At 39.7% G+C, this 23,840-nt stretch overlaps 4 protein-coding genes, 1 non-coding gene and 1 pseudogene across 11 annotated transcripts; 1 reads left to right on the top strand and 5 right to left on the bottom strand.

Annotated features, from left to right (window-relative positions):
• Positions 1-193: 193 nt before the first annotated feature.
• LOC106346181 (serine carboxypeptidase-like 49) lies at positions 194-3,067 on the bottom strand. The gene is made up of 9 exons (XM_048754062.1): positions 2,644-3,067; positions 2,162-2,333; positions 1,959-2,078; positions 1,720-1,863; positions 1,501-1,651; positions 1,309-1,397; positions 839-1,097; positions 539-672; positions 194-459 (listed from the first exon to the last, which is right to left on the bottom strand). The coding sequence occupies exons 1-9, from the start codon at positions 2,988-2,990 to the stop codon at positions 307-309; spliced, it is 1,569 nt and encodes a 522-aa protein (XP_048610019.1). The 5' UTR covers positions 2,991-3,067; the 3' UTR covers positions 194-306.
• Positions 3,068-3,248: 181 nt separating this feature from the next.
• On the bottom strand, positions 3,249-3,338 carry TRNAY-GUA. Its single transcript is given in 2 exon segments — positions 3,249-3,284; positions 3,302-3,338. It is a non-coding gene; the product is annotated as a tRNA-Tyr (tRNA).
• Positions 3,339-9,753: 6,415 nt separating this feature from the next.
• LOC125585294 (putative F-box only protein 15) lies at positions 9,754-11,557 on the bottom strand. The gene has a single exon (XM_048754090.1). It carries the CDS (start codon positions 11,203-11,205, stop codon positions 9,958-9,960), a length of 1,248 nt encoding a protein of 415 aa, XP_048610047.1. The 5' UTR covers positions 11,206-11,557; the 3' UTR covers positions 9,754-9,957.
• Positions 11,558-14,348: 2,791 nt separating this feature from the next.
• LOC106381198 (putative F-box only protein 15) lies at positions 14,349-19,040 on the bottom strand. 5 transcript variants are annotated; one of them, XM_048753767.1, is made up of 3 exons: positions 15,347-19,040; positions 14,939-15,285; positions 14,349-14,823 (listed from the first exon to the last, which is right to left on the bottom strand). In XM_048753767.1, exon 1 carries the CDS (start codon positions 17,861-17,863, stop codon positions 16,718-16,720), a length of 1,146 nt encoding a protein of 381 aa, XP_048609724.1. In that variant the 5' UTR covers positions 17,864-19,040; the 3' UTR covers positions 14,349-14,823; positions 14,939-15,285; positions 15,347-16,717. The 5 variants fall into 5 exon arrangements, with proteins under 5 accessions (XP_048609724.1, XP_048609750.1, XP_048609812.1 ...); XM_048753793.1 differs by having other exon boundaries at positions 14,939-15,218; XM_048753855.1 differs by having other exon boundaries at positions 14,349-14,852; positions 14,939-19,040.
• A 137-nt stretch (positions 19,041-19,177) lies between these two features.
• Positions 19,178-20,686, bottom strand: LOC106351145 (annotated as a pseudogene).
• Positions 20,687-20,982: 296 nt separating this feature from the next.
• Positions 20,983-23,805, top strand: LOC106351144 (SHUGOSHIN 1). 3 transcript variants are annotated; one of them, XM_013790965.3, is made up of 13 exons: positions 20,983-21,255; positions 21,456-21,646; positions 21,728-21,765; positions 21,837-21,945; positions 22,048-22,071; positions 22,166-22,234; positions 22,313-22,357; positions 22,450-22,516; positions 22,626-22,677; positions 22,771-22,863; positions 22,946-23,050; positions 23,130-23,213; positions 23,296-23,805. In XM_013790965.3, exons 1-13 carry the CDS (start codon positions 21,204-21,206, stop codon positions 23,573-23,575), a joined length of 1,209 nt encoding a protein of 402 aa, XP_013646419.2. In that variant the 5' UTR covers positions 20,983-21,203; the 3' UTR covers positions 23,576-23,805. The 3 variants fall into 3 exon arrangements, with proteins under 3 accessions (XP_013646419.2, XP_013646417.2, XP_013646416.2); XM_013790963.3 differs by having other exon boundaries at positions 22,620-22,677; positions 23,299-23,805; XM_013790962.3 differs by having other exon boundaries at positions 22,620-22,677.
• Positions 23,806-23,840: the final 35 nt, after the last annotated feature.

The raw sequence follows: 23,840 nt of genomic DNA, 5'->3' as shown, positions 1-23,840 counted from the left end.
GCTGGGGAGAGGCGGAGGAAGAAGACGAGAAGAGGAAGGAGGCTGATGAATATTGAAAGAGCTCGAATCAGAGAGAGGTTGATGAATACTCAGGATGGTCTGGATCACTAGACAAAGGCAACTCTGTCCAGTTCTTAATTTGAAGATTATATTATTGTTCATCAAGGCATATCAACTTGTTACTACCCCTACATATAATTATCTTTTGAGATCAAATTAAAGAAGTAAACTTTCAAGCGTGTACACAACACAGTCCACAATGTTTGCTGCTATTTATGTTTTCCTGCAATTGGAAAGAAGATGAGATCACATCTGAGCAACCAGATCATCTCCTTCTGTAATAGTAGTCGCCACATCATCATCATCTCCTCCACTAAGCGAATTCTCCATCCATCTCTTCAACATTTTCAACGCAGCTTCTGGCTGGTCCATTGGAACCATGTGTCCCGCATCGTGCACCTGTTGTCATCAAACTCTTTCTTGTTACTATAGTCTATAGAACTATGGAAAGACTGATTTTATGTAAGAAAAGCCTGACCTTGAGGAAACTAAGTTGTCCATAACTCTTTAACTTCCCTGCTTCTTTACCATCAACCACAAAGGGAACTTCATTAGTCGCCTTAAAGTTCTCTTGTCCTGACCACTCCATTGCATTCACCCACCTCGAGTTACCTGCTCCAATTCAAGTATATCATGTTTTGCATATTACTCTACTACCAAACACAGATTAACAATTGTATTTTTTACTAGTTAAGTTAATCTAGTTTGGTTCACAACTATATTCCGTCTATATCATTATTTAGTCTGGATTTGATTATGTTATGCTTTTGGAACTTACCGAGCCAGTTGCAGATGAGATCATACTCTCCAGCATACACAAGAAGGTTGATTCCATCTTCCAAGAGGGTGGGAATACCAACCTCGAGATTCCTCATCCAATCCTGTAGCATTGCCTGATAGACACTAGTACTACACGAGACAAACTCTATGTCCCCAACACCAAGCGACTTTCTCACGGATTGCAGATTCAAGAATTTCTCCATGTCTGAGAAGTCATAGCACAAACTCCCCTCGCACTTCTTCCTGATGTCGTAATACTACACAACAAATACCATATTACTCTTCAGTTCTCCCTACTTTAAATGCAGAAATAATAAACACCATTGCATTCTATAAGTGATGGTTTCTCTTGTGGATAGATGGAAGTCACATTTTTGAAGGAAAAGAAAATTCACATGATGTTGCCAGAAATAATATTATATGAAAGGCCAATTAATAATAAAAATTAAACAGTTGTTTTGGACTTACATTTACTCCACCAGCATGATTTATTACACCACTGAACAACGTGTTGCAAACAAGATATGATGCCAAGCAAGAAACTGTTCCATCAGTTCCTGAAAAAAAAAAACATGGATTCAGTATCCATTAAAGGTTACAACACATGGAGGCATGGAGCATTTTATAGACATAACTTGATAGAGAAATTAGGGGAAGTACCGCAAAGCTTAATTGATAGTTCACAGAGTGGGACAATCTTTTTTAAACGATCATGCTCTGATTGCGTAATTAAACCCATTTCCAAAGCATAGTCAGGATAAGCTGGGTACTGGAGTGCAGGATTTGTAAGCCCATTTCCAATGGCGAATCCCTGCAAGATTCTACTTGTGAATACCAGCCTTCCATTAAAAACGTAAGAAAGAGAAAAAAATCACATGCCTTAAGGTTAATATGAAGCCCCTCCTTAGCCTTGTTTCCTTTATGGACTCGGGCAGCAAAAGCCGGAATGTAATGCCCAGCATATGACTCTCCAGTTATGTAAAAGTCGTTGTCTGTCAGCTTAGGGTGCTCCGCAAAGAAAGCCTGAGGTAACATGAGGAAACGTAATCAGTATCTAAAAAGATATTTTTATCCAAGTCAAAGCTTGGAAGCAAGTTTCTGTATTCACAAGGCCAGACCTGCAGAAAATCATACAGATCATCGCTAACACCCTTTTCGTCATGACGGATGTCACTTTTGTCTGTGGTGTAGCTGAAGCCAGTTCCAACAGGCTGGTCAACATACAGGAGATTGGAAACCTGCAACATCAACTCTCAATCAACTCTCATGATCAAAAAAGCTAATAAGAATTGGGGAGCTAGTTTATAAGGATCATAAATACCTGATCCCATCCATACTCATTCCAAACAAGAGACATGTTCTTATCGATCTTGAAAGGGCCGTTCTCATAGAACATAGCCAGTTCACTGCTACATCCAGGCCCTCCGGTCAACCAAATCACAACAGGAGCATCCTTCTTCTTCTTGCGCGACTCAAAGAAGAAGTAGAACATCCTAAACACCACCAAACATACAAGTGAACAAAACATTTAATTGAGAATTTATTTTACCAGACATAAACACACAAAAAAATTAGCTGCAAATTATGGATGAAGCATAACAAATCAGATACTAAATCCACAAATGTACACGAATCAGTACGATTAAGCTCCAAGATACAAATCCGTACTAGCAAAAATGTTCAAGATCAACATAAACATGCAACCTAGCTGCAGATTCTCAATGAAGCATAACAAATCAGATACTAATTCCACAAACGATCCGGTGTGAGTAAGCTTCAAGATACACATGAGCAACAATGAACCTTGCGCCTTGAGATTTCGGAAGCTTGTAATAGCCAGCACGATGACCTAAATCCTCGACGGAAGCGCCGTCGTCGCTATGGGATACAATATTCGGGAATCTGAAGCTCCGTTCGACAATCGAAGGCACCTCCTCCGAGGAAGCGAGAGGCGAATCACCGACATCGATCACGTTCACGTCGAGCTTCGGGAAAAGGTTAAGCTCGCGGATCAGCTTCTCCGCGCGCGATGAAGGCAAGTTCGATATCTCGAAGCTCCGATCGTTCAAGAGGATAGAGGAAGACGGATAGGTACAAGCGATGAAGACGACGAAATGCAAGAGGAGGGAGAGGAAAGTTCGTTTCTCCATTTTCGTTTTTTTTTCTTCTCAAACTGTGATTTTTTCTTTTTTTAGAGACTGTATACGAGGAAGGAGAAGGTGTACACGTGGCAAGATAGTATTAGAAGGATCTTCTGAACATGATCGAGGCTAATTTTGGAATTTTTCCGGAGAGTATTGACTTCTGTTACGCGAAAATAGCGTATGGGATAATCAACGGTTAAGCACGCGAGTTAGCAATGTAGATGTGGGTCCCATAGATATAACAAGGAGATAGCAAAAAGAATATCCGACCTGCCGGAATCGAACCAGCGACCTAAAGATTTCTTTGGGATAACCCACTACAGTCTTCCGCTCTACCAACTGAGCTAAGGTCGGTTTGTTAATTCAGCCAACAATAAACTTTATATAATTAACACGTACGCAAATGGGCCAAACCTCTTTATTAGCCTATTAAAATGTAAAAATAGTATTCTTAACCAAATCGAAAAAAAATCTAGCTGGATACAATTAGAAGACCCAAGTCTATACCACCACTGAAAGACAATTTAAGCCCGTAAATTAGGGGAAAAAAACGGTCTCATAACTTTGATTTCACTAATGTAATTTGGTTTTCATCTGGTTTAATCTAATCTTCAATTTTCTAAAAGTCTTCAGTAGCAGAGCAAAAAAGTTGACAAGTTTTTCATCTGCCTTACGAAACACTAACTCCACCGCCTGGTTTGGTTTAATATTTCTAGACATCTTGAATAATAAATGAGATTAGAAAGAGATTTGAGAGGATTATTAAAGAGATTAGAGATTAGAGATTGGAGATTAATGAGATTTGGAAATGAGATTAAAGGCTAGAGAGAGAATTCAAAGATGACCAGAGACTTTTTATTATCTTGCTTGAATCTTAATGAAGAGATTATAAAGTTTATATAGAGAGGATACAAGGGTTTTAAGAGCTTGAGAAAGGCTGTCATGGGCTTCTTCCTTTCTGGGCCGAGTACTGTAGCAACAGTCTCAAGTCTGGTGCCTAACTTCTCAAGTCTGGTGCCTTAGCAACAGTCTCAAGTCTGGTGCCTAACTTCTCAAGTCTGGTGCCTTTGATATCCTTCTTTCATATAGCTTGATCTCTTCATCTCAACACTCCCCCTCAAGCTTGACCATGTGGAACAAGTCAAGCTTGGAAGCCATGAGATCTCCCTCATTAAAAACCTCACCAAAGAAAAACCCATTGGGACAAAACTTTGATGAGGGAAAAAGAGTAAAGACCTCATGGTAAGGGGTACTAGTTTCTCTTGCCAAGATCTATGAGTCCCAACCTGATATGGATGGACTCCATAGTCTTTTGCCGCGCAGCCTTAGTGAACACATCAGCCAACTGATCTTCACTCTTGGTGTAGCAAGGTAGAATCACTCCAAGACCAATCATTTGCCTCACCTTGTGGCAATCTACTTCAATGTGCTTGGTTCTCTCATGGAAGACTGAGTTGGAGGCTATGTGGATTGCTGCTTGGTTGTCACAATGCATGGTCATTGGTGTAGCTTGATCAATCTCCAAGTGCTTCAGGATCCCTTTGATCCACACCAACTCGTTGGTAAGCTTCAGCATGGCTCTATACTCAGCTTCTGCACTAGAACATGAAACCACCTTCTGCTTCTTACTCTTCCAAGTAACCAAGTTACCACCAATGAATGTGCAGTAGCCAGTAGTTGATCTCCTATCAGTCCTATCTGCTGCCCAATCTGCATCACAGTAGCCCACCACTTCAGTGCTTCTGTTGCAGCCCATCCACACTCCAAGATCTTGTGTTCCATTCAGGTACAAGAGCACTCTCTCCACCATGTGCCAGTGATGCTCCCTTGGAGCTTGCATATGCTGGCTCACCTGATTCACAGCAAAGCAAATATCAGGTCTAGTGATGGTCAAGTAGATGAGCTTACCCACTAGCTTTCTATAAAGCTTTGGATCATGAAAAGGCTTGCTATCTTCAAGCTCCCCCTCACGTGGCGCCTTGTACCCATCTTCCATGGGCATCTTGGCTGTCTTTCCTCCATAAGCACCTGCATCTTTCAAGAGATCAAGTGTATACTTCCTTTGAGAGATGAACAAACCTTCCTTGGCTCTACACAACTCAATGCCAAGAAAGTATTTCATCTCTCCCAAGTCTTTAATCTCAAAAACAGATTTGAGAAACTCCTTGGTAGCCTTGATACCATCATTATCACTACCAGTGATGATGATATCATCAACATACACAAGGAGAACAACAATACCCAAGGGAGAAGTGAGAGTGAAGAGAGTATGATCAAGCTCACTTTTGCGGAATCCTTTTCCATTCAAAGTAGTGCTCAGCTTGTGGTACCAAGCTCTAGGAGATTGCTTGAGACCATAGATAGCTTTCTTTAGTCTCAATACATTCCCTTTCTTCACCAGATGCTCAAGACCAGGTGGTGGATGCATGTAAACCTCATCTTCTAGCTCTCCTTGAAGAAAGGCATTCTTTACATCCATTTGCCAAAGATCCCACTCGAGATTCACAGCCAAAGAGAGCACAATCCTGATAGTATGGAGCTTAGCAACTGGAGCAAATGTATCAATGTAGTCCTCTCCATATGTTTGAGTGAAACCTCTTGCAACAAGCCTTGTCTTGCGCCTATCTATCTCTCCATTTGGAAGATACTTGATGGTGAAGATCCATCTACTAGAAACAGCTCTCTTCCCTTTTGGCAATGCACTCTCATACCATGTCTCATTCTTGATCATAGCATCACTTTCAGCCTTAACTGAATCTCTCCACTCTTGTATCAGCATTGCCTCTTCATAGCTTCTTGGAACATGACTCTGATCCAAGCTCACTTGAAATGCACAATGCTCTTCTGGATATTGAGCAAAAGAACACACAGCTTGAGAAGAATGTTCCACAGCCTGGGCATTGTAGTACACTCTCGTGTTTACCCATTTGGAAGGCTTCCTATTCCGTGTGCTCCTCCTCAACATGGGACCTTGTACAGGTTCTGGCTCTTCCACATTGTCCTCTTCTTGCGCATCATCTCCACTAGCCTCAGCTCCTCCTTGATGATTCACAGGCTCCACACCTTGATCACCACTAGCCTCAGCTTCTCCTTGATGATTCATAGGCTCCACACCTTGATCACCACTCTGATCATGAGAACTAGAACTCTCTTGACCACTTGAACTACTCTCTCCCATTCCTTGGTTAAGAGTCTCTGATTCATTCCCCCCCTCATGATCAAGAGTAGGAACATGAACTCCATCAGTAACTGGTGCACTCACTGGTGCACTTTCGTGACCTCCATTTGTTGTTGTAGTAGGCGCATCCCTTGGTGCACTACCACCTCCTTGGTTCACATTGATACCAAGATTCTCCAGTATAGTTCTCAAGACTGTTGCTCTATCTGAAGCCAAATCTTTCAGATCTTCTTGGTTCTTCTCTTCAAAATACCCTCTTTCCTCCACAAACTTCACTTCTCTAGAGATCATCACTCTCCTAGTGTCTTCATCATAGCACTTGTACCCTTTCTGGCTGGTAGAGTATCCAATAAACATAGCCTTGGAGCTCCTTGCTTCTAGCTTATTTCTCAACTCACCAGGAACCATTACATAGCATAAGCACCCAAAGACCTTGAGATGTGAGAGAACTGGCTTGTACTTGTTGAGCACCTCAAATGGCGACTTCCCTTGTAGCACAAGAGTAGGTGTCCTGTTGATCAAGTAGCAAGCAGTAACGACAGCATCACTCCAGAATCTCTTTGGGACATTGGCTTGAAACATCAAGGACCTAGCGACCTCCATCAAATGTCTGTTCTTCCTCTCAGCCACACCGTTTTGTTGAGGAGTGTATGGACAGCTAGTTTGGTGAAGAATCCCACTGCCAGATAGGTGTTGCTTGAATGCATTGCTTATGTACTCTCCTCCATTATCAGACCTGAAAACTTTAATCTTGGCATGATATTGGTTAATCACATAAGTTTGAAAGTTTCTAAATGCATCAAGCACCCTATCTTTGGTTGGAATTAAAGTTAACCAGGTGTATTTGGATTTTTCATCAATGAAAGTGACATAATACTTCTGATTTTCCCTAGATAAGCAGGGAGCTGTCCAAACATCCGAGTGAACAAGATCAAAGCAATTTTCATAAATAGTAGAAGAGTTTGGAAAAACAGTTTTACAATGCTTGCCTAAAATACAAGCTTCACAATCATTATTCTCAAAAGAAACACCTGGCAACATCAGTTTTAAAGCTTTATTATGAGGGTGTCCTAGTCTAGCATGCCACAATGCATTCTTGCTTAGACTAGTAGAAGCAGAAGAAAAGGAACAACTAAATTTTGAACTAGGAGCAGAGAAGCTCAAATTCTCTAGCACATAAAGATCTCCCTTGGTAACTCCACTTCCAAGCACCTTATGGCTTTCAATATCCTGAAATTTTACACTGTTAGGGCTGAAAATGACATTACAATTCAGATCAGTAGCACACTTCTTAACTGAAAGAAGATTAGAAGTAAAATCAGGCATATAAAGCGCTTTGGAATCTTTATCAAATAGCTTGAGCTCTCCTATTCCTTTAATAGGAATTTTAGCACCATTGGCTATCATCACATTACCATGAGCAGGTTCAATATTGTTAATCAATCTAGTGTCACTTATCATGTGATGAGATGCACCAGAATCAACAATGAGAGGCTTATATGAACTAGATGTGGAGTTAGCTAGATGCGCTAGTATACTAGAGGGCTTATATGCATGGGCAGAATCATATGCATGATCAATCCTATCAAGGATACCCTTTCTAAGATGATTATACATGTCAAATGAGTCCTCTAGTAACCTATCAGTTCTAGCAATCATAGAAGCTCCATGAGAGTATGCAAGGGTGTTACCATGTTCCTTGAAGAGCTTGATGAGAACATCCAAGTCTGATCTCTTCAAGTATTCATCACCACTAGTGCTGCCTCTAGAACTAGGACCACCAGTATAAGCCACCAAAGATTTCCCATTATCCATCTCTCCAGCATGTTCCTTGCTTGCACCACCACCACTACTCTCCACCATGTGAGCTTTGGCCTCTTTGAACTTGGCTGGCTTCAAATGAGGATGTAGGATCCAGCATTGGCTCTTCTTGTGGCCTTGCTTCTTGCAGTGATCACAACTCCCACCAAACTTCTCATACTTGCCATGGATGGCCTTGTTAGCTTGTGCAAGTTCTCCCTGATCTCCTTGAGCTTGCGCTGCTTGATTTGCCAAAGCTAGCTCCTTTCCCTTCTTGTTAAATAGCTCCATGTTCCCATATTCCTTTTGGATCCTAGCACACACCTCTTCTAGGTTAGGTAGAGTCTCATCTCTCAACATGTGCTGAATGAACCCTCCATATGCTGGATTCAAAGTGAGAAGCAGTCCAAAGACTTTATCCTGCTCCCTTCTCTTGTTAAGCTCCATTGGATCAATGGTATTTGGCCTCAACATCTCTAGTTCAGACCACAGTGCTCTGTACTTGCCCAAATGCTTCTCAAAGTCCATATCTTCTTGTACTAGACTATTGAGAGCTTGCTTCACCTCAAAGACCCTGTTGAGATTTGAGGTGTTTCCATAGATTTGCTTCAATGTATCCCAAAGTTCTTTAGCTGTATCACAGTAGCTATAAGCATCCATCAAGTTCTGATCCAAGGAGGCAAGAAGAGCATTAATCACCATACAATCAGCTTGTTGCCATTTATCATAGGCAGTCTCACTTTCGTCCTCTTCTTCCTCCTTTTCTTTGATCTCTTGCTTTGGAATCACACTGGATGTGAGATGTTTGAGCAATCCCTTGCCTCCAATAGCATTCCTGGCCATCCTAGACCACACAAGGTAGTTGTTTCCCTTGAACTTGGTAGCAATCTTCATGTAGACTCCACCACTATCTTCCATCTTTCAAAAAGCTTCAATCTTGACTCTAGTAACCCACTAGCTTGAAAAGACTTGAACTTTTTCACTTAGATCCTTAAGAACACCTCAAAGACCTCTCAGTTTGTACACAAAAGCACCAATACACTTCAAAGACTTGACCTTTAAGCTTGAACACGGATCTGAGCTCTCCAAACCACCAAAGAAACCAGCTTTAGGCTAGTTCTTCAGTAAAAACACCAACAGAAACTTTCTTGAGATTTTCAAAGATCTAGCCTTGGATAATCTCAAGAACCCTCAAGAACTCAAGAACATTCACCCAGGCTCTGATACCATAATATTTCTAGACATCTTGAATAATAAATGAGATTAGAAAGAGATTTGAGAGGATTATTAAAGAGATTAGAGATTAGAGATTGGAGATTAATGAGATTTGGAAATGAGATTAAAGGCTAGAGAGAGAATTCAAAGATGACCAGAGACTTTTTATTATCTTGCTTGAATCTTAATGAAGAGATTATAAAGTTTATATAGAGAGGATACAAGGGTTTTAAGAGCTTGAGAAAGGCTGTCATGGGCTTCTTCCTTTCTGGGCCGAGTACTGTAGCAACAGTCTCAAGTCTGGTGCCTAACTTCTCAAGTCTGGTGCCTTAGCAACAGTCTCAAGTCTGGTGCCTAACTTCTCAAGTCTGGTGCCTTTGATATCCTTCTTTCATATAGCTTGATCTCTTCATCTCAACATGGTTTACATTTGCAATGTATGTTACATTACAACTGCAGTGCTCTGTCTCCTCGTGCAATCTGTAGATATATCTTTACTCCTTGCATTTATAAATAGAATTTATCAATCAGTTAACTACATAAATGAACAACAATGGCATTTCTTTACGGCATGTATCTTAGTTTTATTGAACAACAAAGATGACTGATACACACATGACACAACTGTGAACCATAACCTAAACCCTCTCAAGATTATCATACAAAGACCAATGTTAATTCAGTAAACATCTTTACATTGCAGAAGATCAACAAACAAAAGACTAAAAGTCCCAAACTAAAGCTTAATTAGAACATGAAAACATAACCTCCTTTCTCTTATCATGGAAGAGGGACTAGACTTGGAACATACACGTAACCACAAAGGAAGGTGCCAACATAGTCATTCTCGTAATGTCGTTCTGTCTCAAGTTGATTTCTTACACCATCCTCATCAATTTCATAGAGAATGATCCAAACAGGGAGTCTATCACCATCATCCATCATTCCCTCGCACCATGCTATGATACGTTTGTTCTTGGCAATGTAGTACACCGGATGACTAGCATCTTCTGATCTATCGAGATGTAACCATGGAAGATCAGAGCTGACCACACTGAAATATTTTGTAAACGAGACATCACCCCCATCATCAGCCAACTTGCTTGAAACCCACACCTCAATAAGACTTGGCTCGTCGTGATTTTGTTGTAGCAAAGACAATCTATCTCCACCGAAACAGCTCAAGTAATTGTAATCAAAAATGGAATGGCAAAAGCATACGTCCATGAATTTCTCAGCGGTGAAATCGAAGCCTATAATACAGCTTTCGAGCTCCTCCTCCTCCTCAACATCCCTATGAGCAAGCCAGTACATGTTCCCCATAACAGACACACCATGGCACGTGAAATCCACATTCCAATCAACCTTGGCATCATCGAGGGTTCTCCAAGAACTCGTCTCGCAGTAATAAATCTCAAAATCCACTTCAGAATGATGATGATGATGATAATTATCGTAACGGCGATCAGAAAACCTAAGGATCTTGTAACCATCTCGATACTTGTTGACGCCGTGTCCAATCCCGTAGTAGTCAGAAGTCGTGAAACGTGTCGAGGGCTGGATCAGTGTGATATGCCTCGTGAGGGGGTTCCAAAGAGCGAGGTGGACGATTCCTGATTCCATGTCGCTGCACATACACAACATGAGTCCGTCGCAGTGAACCATGGCTTTGATGTTTTCTAGTGGTTGGAGCTCGTGTGGGATCGGTTTCTCTGAGCGTGTTCTTGTCACCGGTTCCATGATTTGTACCGTCTGGTCGATTCTTAGGAACCGTCGCTCATCGGTTCTAAGGGATCTTCCCGGGGAGCGACGCAAGTGTTCGTAGATGAACCTCTTGTTCTTGATGAGATCGTACCATTTCTTGCACGTCGGTTTAGATCGGAGTAGAGATTCAGCCGGACTTCTGTGGAATATTTCTTCTATCATATCGAGCGGCAGCGATGACAACGACCATGAACGCTGTGAAGACGCCATGAGCCGCGCTCTGGAAGATTCGAGTAGTTTCTTGGATAAATGGTTTCCTTTCATATATAGGAAGAAGGTGCATGCATGGTTCTTTTAACCGTTAAAACCGTTAATGATTAAACCGAACCCAACATGAATCTTTTTAAGCAACTCACTGATTTAATATTTTAATATATAAGTGAACCGGTTAAGGTTAAACCGAACTAAATTGGATCCGTAAACCAATCCAATCAAAGTAACAACTAAATCTCGCGGGAATTCATCACGTATATATGATTAGGGTAAATTTCTTTTCTTGGGTTCTAAATTTTATAGTGAGTATCAATATTAGGCATGGGCATAATATTCGTATCCCGAAATCCGAACCGAAAAACCCGGTCCGTACCTGGTCCGAAATGTAAAAAATATCCGAATGGGTCCTGTAAGGTGGTACAAAACACATCCGAACCCGAAGTATTATTAACCGAACCCGAACGGGTAACCCGAAAAACCGAAAAAAAAATCGAAAAATCGGATAAGATATCCAAAGAAACCGATCCGAATATCCAAAATAATATACAATATAATTATATGAAACATGAATATATACTTCAAATATTCAATTTCATATTTATTTTGATATGTTATCTAACAACGAGTATTTAAAATTTAAATAACTACCTTAAATACTTAATTATATATAAATAATTATATATTTCTTATGTTTTACTTTTAAATTTTAGATTTTATTTCTGATATATCCGAACCGATCTGATATAACCCAATCCATCTGATATAACCCAATCCGAATGATATATCATTACTTTATGGATTCTATGATGTGTTACAAAACCGACTCAAACCCGATGTGTTATATCTGAACCCGATCCGTACTTGCAAATTTACTAAAATGGAACTTAGGAGGTGTTATGATTCGAGTAGTTTCTTGGATATATCTTTTGCTTTCTTATATAGAAAGATGTGCGTGCATGGTTCTTTTAACCGTTAAAACCGTTAATGATTAAACCAAACCCAACATGAATCTTTTTAAGCAACTCACTGATTTAATATATAAGTGAACCGGTTAAGGTTAAACCGAACGAAATTGGATCCGTAAACCAATCTAATCAAAGTAACAACTAAAACTCGCGAGAATTCATCACGAATATATGATTAGGGTAAATTTCTTTTCTTGGGTTCTAAGTCTTTTTATAGTGAGTATTCAAATTAAAAATGCGAAGTAACGGTTGGAATTGAAGGCTATTACTATATACTAGGGAATTTCCCGGGCTACGCCCGGGGTTTTTGACAGTTATATTTTTTTAACATATAATCCTTATATATCATGGTTATGATATATAACATATAAATCGTATATCAAATTTGCAATGATTTAAACTCAAAATTTTCTTATTGTTACAATCAAAAAATATATTTGGGATGCTGAGCAAACATGTGAAATGAATACAGAGCATTTGTGTTAGCCTAGAAATGGTAAAATTTTGGTGTATTTTATTTATTATCACATAACTCTCGTGTGTTGATTTGCTTCGGCTATATACAAAGAGGCGAAGAGCATTTGTGTTATCTAAGCTTTAATTATGATCCATATAGATTCTAAGAATACATTTAGATTCTATAACACCGTACATAAGAACTTCATTATTAGTAATTAAATAGTTTAATAAATATAGCTTATTCGAAAGCAGCACAATCATTAATCAGAATACGGACTTGTGCTTGTGTTATTTCCTCATGTAGGCAACACAAATGCTCAGCCGCTTTGTATAGCCGAAACAAATCAGCATGAGCTATCTGATTATAAATAAAATCCACAGAAATTTAACCATCTTAAGGCTTTTTAGATTCAATTATTGTATAAACTCTACAATCTTGTTCTCAAAATCAATGTTCAAGTGATTCATGTTTGTTAACGGAAACAAAGAGAAAGAGGAAAGACGGTGAGAGCGATCCATTTAATTTTTGTTTAACTATTTATCTGTGGCATTAGAAAGGCATGAGTATTAGAATTATATATGTGGAAAAAAAATGAGAACATGTTGAGAAGAGATAAATCTTGAAGCTGTCATTTAATTACGTACAAAAGAAAATCAAGAGCTTAGTAGATCTACTCCACAAAGAGAACACCATAACTTATCCATGACGTGAAGCTCGTGGTACCGTCGCTAATCTAAACTAATCCTCAGCATGTTAATCACGTCGTTAAGCCTGTCATTAGGCATACACAAAGAGCTAACTCATGCTTTGAAGCATCTCAAGTTCGTAGAAGAGAATGATCGAAACGCAATCAAATTTGCTTTGATTTTTTTTATAAAAGCTTTGAACAAATATTCACAACTTAATATTTAGATTTTAGACTTTGCATTGAATTTTATTCAAAATCATAAATTACTAAAACTATTAAACATTCCACAAAAAAACATATAATACGTAAATGTAATTGTTACTGAATTTTTTAATTATAAAATATACTTATTATTTTATAATATGTAAAAAATATATAATACGTAAATGTAATTTATCTTTAATTATGAAATATATTAACAAATGTCACAATTTTAAATATATAATTGTTATGTGTCACGATAATATTTGTAAGTGATACCGTATTTGTGAATTTTGTGTTTTGATGTGGTCACTGATTTTACTTATTGCCTACGGGGTTCATTTGTGTTGTTTTAAGGTTTTGATACTGTATATGATTCTTGAATTTTCCATTTTACTAACAATTTTTAATTTCTATTTTTTTCCTTATCTGAATTTCTTGTGTTTTTCTTTGCGTCTTTGCTACAAACTCTTTTGTTACTCTTCCTATCATTTACTTATTTGTAGTGCCACCTTATTCGACTTTGTATAATGGTTTTTTTTTATTTTACTTTTACTTCAGTCTAATTTACATCGCCACTTATTTGACTGTATCATTTTCCTTGAGCTTTTTTCCATTCTTTTTGTTTCTCGTTTTGTTATGATTCCACAAATCTAAAAACCTAGCTTGTGCCTAGTGATACTAAAGTTTATTTCAAATTGAAGTTTAGTGATATTAAATAGTTATTTCTTTGTTTATGTTTATAAATTCGTAAACAGGTGATACAGATTGTATGTAATCAACATTTTTTGACATTTCTTTTGTTTTAAAGCCCATCAATATATCACTGGGATTTATGCTCTGCTATTCCCTCTTGTCCGTCAAGATTGAACCTCCAAAGAGTTAACAAAATATACCCATATTATATTAAATATGACTATGTTACATATATACATTAGAATTTATTATAAAAATTTAAAACTATTTATATTAAATGTTTATCTGTATTACAATCAGCTGTAAAAGAATTGATATCAATAGGTTGAATGATTTCGAGTTTCTTCCTCCATCTTCTTACCAGGAATGCATATGCCTTCACGTCCACAACGAACAGAGAATTTATCCCGCTCCAAAGGGACACCCCGGAAAGATAAGCGCTCTTCAGTCCCAGACTTGTGACCGTTCCATAATGTTTGACCTGAGTAACAGTTCCAGTCTTCAAGGTCAAATGATGGTTTGGAGCTTTCAGTTTTTACGGTCCAGTAACTGGTGCAGTGTTCGGCGCCGGCAGAGCTAACATGGAGTAGCTTCTAAAATGGACGAATGAGAAGAGCTGAGATCCTGAGCCAGAAGAGAGTAATGGCTTGTGTGCACTGCTGTAAGACATGAAACCAAAACGCTTAAGCTACACAAAAAAGAACAACATGAGCCATGAAACCACAACACTTGAGCTCATTAGCCACACCCACATTCAAAAAGAAAGACCTTTACCTTCCACAAACACATACGTACAGAAACTATAAACACGGCGCCGGCAGAGCTAACATGGAGTAGCTTCTAAAATGGACGAATGAGAAGAGCTGAGATCCTGAGCCAGAAGAGAGTAATGGCTTGTGTGCACTGCTGCTGATATCTGGGGTAGAGCTTATAGGAGGTAACGGGGTTGCTGAGAAATAGTGTTATCCAACGGTATCAACCACTTCAAAAGGTTCCCATATGGATCCTTGTGTTCATGATCAGAAAGTTGGTCCATGTCTTGATGCTTCTCAAACTGCAGTATCTCAATGATTGGTTCATTGGGACAGTCAGCGATATAAACTTGTAAAGAGACCTTCACCCTTCCAAATAAAGGCATTGTGTGAGAATCAGTAGGTTAAAACAACAACTTATAAGAATTACCATCATGTGTCTCCATTGGGTAAGGCACAACATTTTGCCTTACTTCTTGCTACACCTCCAGCAACATTAAGATCAAACTCTCCTCTATCTAAAAAAGCACTAACACAAGGTCTCTTTTTCCCGCTTTTCCTCTAGCTTTGTATCTCCCAACACAGAGGTTTCTTTGACCAAAGCGGCTCACCAGACTCTGCGATCCTAACAAAGAAATGAGACTTCTGAAACCTGGAAAGGAAGTCTTCATATTCGCCAACCATTTCTCCGATTCCAAATACAATTGCGATATCTTTCCGGTGACTCTTCCCATCTCCGGCCGGTTCACCGCCTCATCCTCGACGCACTCCAACGCCAACCGCATTAACTTCTCCTCCACCGTCACCGGAAACGAATCCCCCAACCTCCGATCCATCCACCTCCTCAACCGCCCCCTACGTCACCACCATCTCCGCCGTCAACCACCGCTTTCGCGATTTCAATCACCAAAGTCCGTTCAAAATCCCCGGTCGATTTCTCATACCTATACTTCAACGACTCCTCGCCGGAGAGAAGCTCAAGCATCATGACTCCGAAGGCGAACACGTCTGATTCCTGAGTCGCAACCCCAAAGCCTGAAAATCCGGCGACATGTATCCTATCACTCCTTCGAATCAAACGGCTTTGGAATCTCTCGATCCGTCTGTTTCCCCACAGAGCTGCCCGGTGCCGAAGTGGCAGATCTTGGCGTTGAAATCGGGCTCCGTCACGATCACCGCCGAGCTCTTGATGTGGTTGTGAAGATCTTCAAATGCATGTCTTTCCATATGGTCTCCTTCTTTCCTTCTCCGTTTCCTTAAAGCCGAATATTTATAATATGAGGATCGAGAGAACTGAAAGGATGGAGAGAAAACGGTGAAGACGAAGCGATAGAGGAGAGAGCATCGTGTTATCCGTCTCAGGTTTTTTTTTTCTAATTGTACCGGTAGTTTGAAACCGACGAAGCCCAGTAAAACCACATTGAAGCCCATACAAAAGCAACAGTTTAGGAGGTCATACGTGTATTATTGAAATGTTTTGATTGGCCGAATAAATTTGTCGACGTGGACACTGTGAAATCACTCTATATCGTGCTTTTAGTATAGAATAGATGACGTTGTGGAGCATTAATTATTATGGTCCAACCACATATGACCACTTTCCAAATGATTTCATTTGTGTTGTTGAAAATGATACAACTATATAGACCATAACCTAAAATCCTCTCAAGAATGTCATAAAACAAAAGCCAATGTCGATTACAGTAACATTTTTATAGTGCATAAGATCAACAAACAAAAACTAAAACTAAACTTAGAACATGAAACAAAACCCTCTCTCTCTCTCTCTCTTGTCCACCTCTTACACAGGAAGAGGGACCAGACTTGAAACGTACACGTAGCCACAAAAGAAAGTCCCAAAATAGCCATACCCGCAGTGACGTTCTGTCTCAAGTTGTGTTCTTACCCCACCCTCATCGATTTCATTGAAAATGATGCAAGTAGGAGGAATCTCATCATCACCTCCAAATACCTCTCGCTCGCACCATGCTATGATACGCTTCTGCTTGCCAATGAAGTATACCGGATTAGCCATATCTGTATGGTCCAGTAACGCCGGAACATCTGGTCGGGACACACTGAAATACTTGGTGAACGAGACATCCACATCAGCCAACTTGTTTGTAACCCACACCACAATATCCCATGGTTCTTCTTCATCTTGCTGTAGCAAAGACAACCTATCTCCATTGTAACAAGCTAGATAGTTATTGAAAGCGGGAGGAGGACAAAAGCATACGTCCTTGAATCTCTCAACGGAGAAGTCGAAACCTAGAATATATTGTTCATCATGTTTACTAGCAACCCAGTACATGTTCCCCATCACAGCCGCACCTTTGCACGAGAGGTCTACTTGCCAATCAACCTCGGTGTCAAGAGTTCTCCAGGAGCTTGTCTTGCACTCGTATACCTCAACCTCCGGTCCATCTTCATCATACGTAACATTATGATCATAGAGGTGATCAGTAAACCTCAGGATCTTGTACTCATAACGAGGCTTCTTGATGTCGTATCCAATCCCGTAGTAATCAGATGTTGTGAAACACGTCGAGGGTTTGATCCATGTGATTTTCTTCAAAACGGGATTCCAAATCGCGAGGTTGGTGTTTCTGTAATTAAAGTAACCACACATACACAGCAAGAGCCCATCGCAGTGAACCATCGTTCTTACACCATATGGACGTTGGAACTCTTTTGGGAGTGGTGTCTCTGAGCGTGTTCTTGTCACCGGATCCAAGATTTGCACCGTACCAACGGTTCTTATGAATCTTTTGCGGGAGCGGTCGAGGTGATTGTAGATGAATCTCTTGCTGGTGATGAGCGAGTACCATTGCTTGCACGTCGGTTTTGCTCGGATCAGAGATTCAGGCGGAGCCCTGTAGAGTAGTTCTTCTATTAACTCCGGTGGCAGCGTCGACAACGACCAAGAACGCTTTGGAGAATCCATGGGCGCTCTCTGAAAGATTCGAGTCGTTTCAGAGGTTCTTGGAAGCAACTAACAATCTGTGGTTCGTTCTTTTATAACCGTTAAAACAGTTAAAAATATTCAACCGAACTAAAACCTTGAATCGGTTAAGCACATTAATGAAATTAAATACGGAAAGCGAACCGGCTAACGTTAAACCGAACCAAATTGGTGACAATCGCGTAAACCAAATTAATAGTCTATTCCTATAAACCAAGCGAACCGATTTAAGATTTAACCGAACAAAAAACATGAATCGTTTAAACTCGGTGAAATTAAATAAAGCAAGCGAACCGGTTAAGGTTAAACCGAACCAAAGAAGAGAAGTCAAAATCAAGGTCAACAAGGAAGTTGGTTATGTAACTAGTAGTTACAAGTGAATATTCATGTTAAGAGTTAGTTAGTTAGTAAGATTAGTCTACGAAACTAGAAGTATGTAACTAGTAAGGTAACTAAGTTTAACACTAGAAGATGAGTATAAGAACTAGAAGTATAGATGAGTATAAGAACTAGAAGTATAGGAAACATGCTTAGCGCCGGTAAACATGATTGTAAGAAAGAAAGCAAAAATGAATGAAAAATGAGTTCGGTAAAATAAAGTTTTGCACAGACAAAAACAGAGAAAACATATAAAAAGTGTTAGAGAATAAGGAAGATTAAGAGAGTGAAAAAACCTGAGTAAGATTCTCAACAAGGGACTGATTATCATTGTTCCGAAAAGCTCTTTCCTACTAGTAGCATTGTATCATGTTTCATAAGTTTTGTTGAAAATGATACAACTATGGACCATAACCTAAACCCTCTCAAGATTGTTGGGTGTCAGTTTCAGTAAACCCAACCGAACCGTGTCTTTCTTTCTTCTTTCCCTCCGGAATTCAATCTAATAATAATCTGTTAGTGTTGTTGATCAGTTTAGTTTGTTACTCATTTGCAATACAAATGTTTTTATCAGAAAAATGTTACAAACAAACAATGCTCTGCATTCTTCAAATATTTTCTAGGGGTAATCTGTAGATTTTTCTTTACTTTTTATATATAAATACAATCCAATCAAACTTTACTACAAAATGATTTCTTTTTTTCTCTCTTTTTTTTTATCAGATTGAGCTAATTGCAGTTTTTCATAAATCTGTAGATTTTTCTTTACTCTTTATATATAAATAGAATTCAATCAAACTTTACTACAAAATGACTTTTTTTTTTCTTTCAAATTGAGCTAATTACAGTTTTCATAAGTTGCATTTTCATAAGTATCTGTGAACCATAACCTAAACCCTCTCAAGATTGTCATACAAAAACCAAAACCAATGTCATTTTCAGTAACATATATACAGCGCAGAGTATCAACAACACAAAGACTAAAACTAAAGCTTAGAACACAGAACCAAAACCCTCTTATCCACCCCTTATACCGAAAGAGGGACTAGACTTGGAACGTATACGTAGCCACAAAGAAAAGTCCCCGAATAGCCAGACCCGTAGTAGTGTCGCTCTGTCTCAAGCTGTCTTCTTACCCCACCCTCATCAATTTCATAAAAAATGACGCAAGTAGGAGGAATCTTATCATCACCATCATACACATCTCCCTCGCACCATGCCATAACGCGTTTGTGCTTCCCAATACAGTACACCGGATGAGCCATATCTGTATGGAACAGCAACGCCGGAAGATCGGGGCGGGACACACTGAAATACTTGCTGAACAAGACATCCCCATCACCAGCCAACTTGCTTGAAACCCACACCTCAATCGGGCTTGTCGTTTCTTGGTCTTGCTGTAGCAAAGACAATCTATCTCCATCGAAACAGGCTAGATAATTATCGCCACGAGAGGGAGGAGCAAAGCATACGTCCTTGAACGTTTCAGCTGAGAAATCGAAACGTAGAATGTAGAGTTTCTGTGCTTCTTCTCAGCATCCCAATACTTCTGAGCAAACCAGTACATGTTCCCCATGACGGACACGCCTTTGCACGTGATATCTACATCCCAATCAACCTTGGCGTCAAGAGTTCTCCACGAACGAGTCTTGCACTCATATATCTCAACCTCTTCTTCATCTTCATAATAATCATCATTATTACTATTATGCATATCATCATAGCGACGATCGGTAAACCTCAAGATCTTGTAGTCACATCGAGACTTCTTGCCGTCGTATCCCATCCCGTAGTAATCAGAAGTTGTGAAACATGTCGATGGTTTGATCCAGGCGAGTTTCCTCAAAACGGGATTCCAAAGCGCGAGTTTGGTGTTTCTATATTGGCTGTTACCACGCATGCACAGCATGAGTCCGTCGCAGTGTACCATCACTCTTACATCGTACAGCTCTTTTGGGAGTGGTGAATCTGAGCGTCTTCCTGTCACCGGATCCATGATATGTACTACTGTCTCATTGGTTCTTATGAATCTTTGCGGGGAGCGACGCAAGTGTTCGTAGATGAATCTTCTGCTGGTGATGAGAGCGTGCCATTGCTTGCACGTCGGTTTTGACCGGAGTAGAGATTCAGGCGGAGCCTTGTAGAGTATTTCTTCTATTATCTCCGGTGGCAACGAAGACAACGTCCACGAACGCTTCGAAAACGCCATGGACCCCGCTCTGAAAGATTCGAGTCGTTTCAGAGGTTCTTGAAAGAAGGAAACGACTAACTAACAATCTGTGGTTTTTTTAACCATTAAAACTGTTAAAAACCAAAACCATGAAAACGGTTAAGCACATTAGTTAAAATTAAATACAGAAAGCGAACCGGTTAAGGTTAAACCGAGCCAACTTGGTGACATTCGCGTACACCAATCTAATAGTCTGTTTCTATAATCCAAACGAACCAGTTAAAGATTTAACCGAACCAAAAACATGAATCGTTTAAACTCGGTGAAATTAAATACAGAAAGCAAACCAGTTAAGGTTAAACCGAGCAAAATTAATCTAATAGTTTATTCCTATAAACCAAGCGAACCAGTTCAAAAGATTCAACCGAACAAAAACCATGAATCATTTAAGCACATTAATTAAAATTAAATACAGAAAGCGAACCGGTTAAGGTTCAACCGAGCCAAATTGGTGACATTCGCGTAAACCAATCTAATAGTCTATTCCTATAAACCAAGTGAACCAGTTAAAGATTTAACCGAACAAAAAAAACATGAATCGTTTAAACTCGGTGAAATTAAATAAAGCAAACGAACCGGTTAAAGTTAAACCGAACCAAATTGGTGACATTACGTTGACCCAGTCACTTCTTATTTTCCCTCCGGAATTTTTCAATTCCGATCCCGAGAGAGGCGACGCGAAGGGGGCATTAGGGTTTATACTCCGCCTTCCCGATGGTGCGGACGAGAACGACGGTGCTTAAAGTCGCCGATCACTCCGTTGAAGGTTCGACGTTAGCCTTGCTTTAGCTCACATTTCGAGAGATCCTTTCAATCGGATCTCGTATGGTTTCGTTTCGATCTAGATTGTAAATTGAATCTCAGCTAATTGCTTGGAGTTTCGTTGTTCTTTATCGATTGTTAGAGTTTGATTCTGCTTTTGTGGAGTGTTCGATGATGATGAGTGTTTGCATTTGAAATATACAGGTGTTTCTACTAACAAAGCAAAAGGAGAGAAGATGATTCAGGATCCTCCGATGAACAGTGCACAGAGAAGAACACTGGGAGATATCACAAACTTGCCGAATCAGAAAGTGATGCTAATGAACCATGGAGCGAATCAGCAGCAGCAATCTTTGTCACTCTCTTCCAAAGAATACGCTGAAAAGCTTCAAAAGGCAAAATGTTTATTGAGTTCATTAAAAATGTTTATGACGTTCTCTACCTTATTCAAACGCATTCTCTTTTTATTTTTGCAGGAAAACATGAGACTGATGAAAGCCCTCACGGAGAGAAAGTATGAGACTTGTGAGTGTTTTGTGTACGTTGATTCGCTGCTAATGCGTATTGTTGTTTTTGTGATTATAGTGCAATCATTGAGAGGACTGGAAGTGAGCTGCAGAAGTATAGGGTCAACTTACAGATGGTGCAAACACAGAACTTGCAGCTTTCCCAGACCAACACTCGTATCTTGGCGGTACATCTCAATTTTTTTGAGTGATTTATTTGGATATGTACTGTGATTTTAGGAAGTACAATGTGATTCCGAAGTTATTTTTTCATTATTGTTTCCTGGCAGGAGATCAGAACAAGCAAAGACCAAGTATGTTCCTAGTCTGGAACCCAAGTTGCTTAAACACAGGACTGTTTAATCATTAACTATAAGTTCCTCAGCTGGAATTTTCTGTGTGTTTCAGCTGAAGGCACTTCAGCACGAACTTAGTTGCAAGAACGGGGTACTCATGGCTAGGAAACTGCCGCTTGAGGTCTGTTTTATTTTGTATGTTAGTTTCCGATTACCATATTTATTACATAGTTGAGAGGGTGTAAACTTTTCTTTCCAGCCACAAAAGCTTCCATGTACACACCACGACGCATCAGAAGACAAGGTACTTATGAGCATTGGCTTTTGCGAACCTCTAAAAGTAGGACATTAGCACCATACTAGTAGATTGTTCAAACTTTTTGTTGTAACTCTCAGGATCGTGCAAACGCTTCTCGTGGGGCTTCCGGAGTCTTTCATCCAAATGGCGAGGATCATAAGACTGGTAATAAAAGCAACGGTTAAGATTATAGTGGTAGCGTTTTGGTTATCATTGTGGAGCATTGGAAACTCTAAACACCTTTACCTTATCACCGTTCTGTTTTAAGCTTCAGAGAGTTCTGACTGTAACTCATTGCAAATAAATGACAAAGCCAACAACAAAAGGTCCAGTTTCTCTCTTGCTAAGTCTGCTTTTTGTTACATCCACTGTCTTGTACAAACTTGTCATTCTGGATTTGTCTTTTTTCCTTAGAGCAGAGTTTCTGGAAGGTCGAGTCCCGCCAATTCCGAAGTATTGGATATAATTGGCAGACCAGGAGAGTCAGCACAGACAACCAATATGACCAGGAGGTCTGCAATAAGCGTTAGGCCATGTTTATAAGTAGAGTGCCCTTTTGAAGGTTGCTAAAATTGCGATTTTCATATTTCTCAGGGTTTCTTTGAGAAGACAGTCTAGGAGATTTAATATCCAAGAGCTAGGCGTGACTGAAAACTTGAATGGTATACATGATGATCAAGAAGCTGCTGCAAAATCCGGGTTTGTATAAAGCTCCATTTGTTCTCTCCTTTTCCGCTCTTCTTGCTTGATAACTTGTTCATAAATGATCCCATTTCAGATGCTCTGCGAGTGATCTGTCCATCGGGTCTAAGCCCGAAGCAGTAGAGCTACATGACACGAAAGAGAGAACCAGGGAAAGCAGGTTTTTGTAGTGATATAAAAATTTCATCTATTCCTCAGAATAGAAGAGTTAGGACTGTTGTAACTAAATGTATACTTGACAGAAGAGTCTCTTCAAGAAGACAATCGACAGAAGTTACATCTCAGAGAGACATCAAAGTATCCACAGATCCTCCGTTGCCCGATGGTATTGTCGAGGAGTCTAGTCAGGTATCATCTTCAGTTTCAACAGAGCTTAAAAGAGAATCAAAGAACAAACCAACAGGCGATGAAGCAGAGGAGATGAGAGAAACATATGCTGGGAGACCTTCAAGGCAAGCAGCAGGAAAAATCAAATCATACAAAGAAGTCTCACTTAAGGATAAGATGCGAAGGGACTTCTGATGGAAAATCGCCTAAAGCCTTCATTCTTTGTTGAAACAGGTGCTATAATCCAATCGCAAATTCACAATGTTCTATAATATGTGTAGGGCGTTTTTGCTTCAATGAGAGCTAACGAGTGATCTTGCTACTATACAACTATACAAGCGACATTGTAACGGCAATGTATGCAAATTGAAATTTGAGTGCTGTGTTCTTATACTGGAACCTAATCTGGATTTACTTTTTCTGCTGTTCTTGTTTTTAACTAGTGTAGCTGGTCTCTGAC

The sequence above is a fragment of the Brassica napus genome, chromosome A1 (assembly GCF_020379485.1).
Source record: "Brassica napus cultivar Da-Ae chromosome A1, Da-Ae, whole genome shotgun sequence".
Classification (NCBI taxonomy): domain Eukaryota; kingdom Viridiplantae; phylum Streptophyta; class Magnoliopsida; order Brassicales; family Brassicaceae; genus Brassica; species Brassica napus.
This window is presented reverse-complemented; position numbering and strand designations above follow the sequence as displayed.

Excerpts from the sequence above, each read along its gene's own strand:
- LOC106346181 (XM_048754062.1), bottom strand. The coding sequence starts at position 2,990 with ATGGAGAAACGAACTTTCCTCTCCCTCCTCTTGCATTTCGTCGTCTTC. Across the intron at positions 1,652-1,719 it reads GGCTTCATATTAACCTTAAG|GGATTCGCCATTGGAAATGG; the intron begins GCATGTGATTTT and ends AGAATCTTGCAG. Across the intron at positions 673-838 it reads TCTCATCTGCAACTGGCTCG|GTAACTCGAGGTGGGTGAAT; the intron begins GTAAGTTCCAAA and ends GAATTGGAGCAG.
- LOC106381198 (XM_048753855.1), bottom strand. The coding sequence starts at position 17,863 with ATGGATTCTCCAAAGCGTTCTTGGTCGTTGTCGACGCTGCCACCGGAG.
- LOC106351144 (XM_013790962.3), top strand. The coding sequence starts at position 21,204 with ATGGTGCGGACGAGAACGACGGTGCTTAAAGTCGCCGATCACTCCGTT. Across the intron at positions 21,256-21,455 it reads CGCCGATCACTCCGTTGAAG|GTGTTTCTACTAACAAAGCA; the intron begins GTTCGACGTTAG and ends TGAAATATACAG. Across the intron at positions 23,051-23,129 it reads GAAGCTGCTGCAAAATCCGG|ATGCTCTGCGAGTGATCTGT; the intron begins GTTTGTATAAAG and ends ATCCCATTTCAG.
- LOC125585294 (XM_048754090.1), bottom strand. The coding sequence starts at position 11,205 with ATGAAAGGAAACCATTTATCCAAGAAACTACTCGAATCTTCCAGAGCG.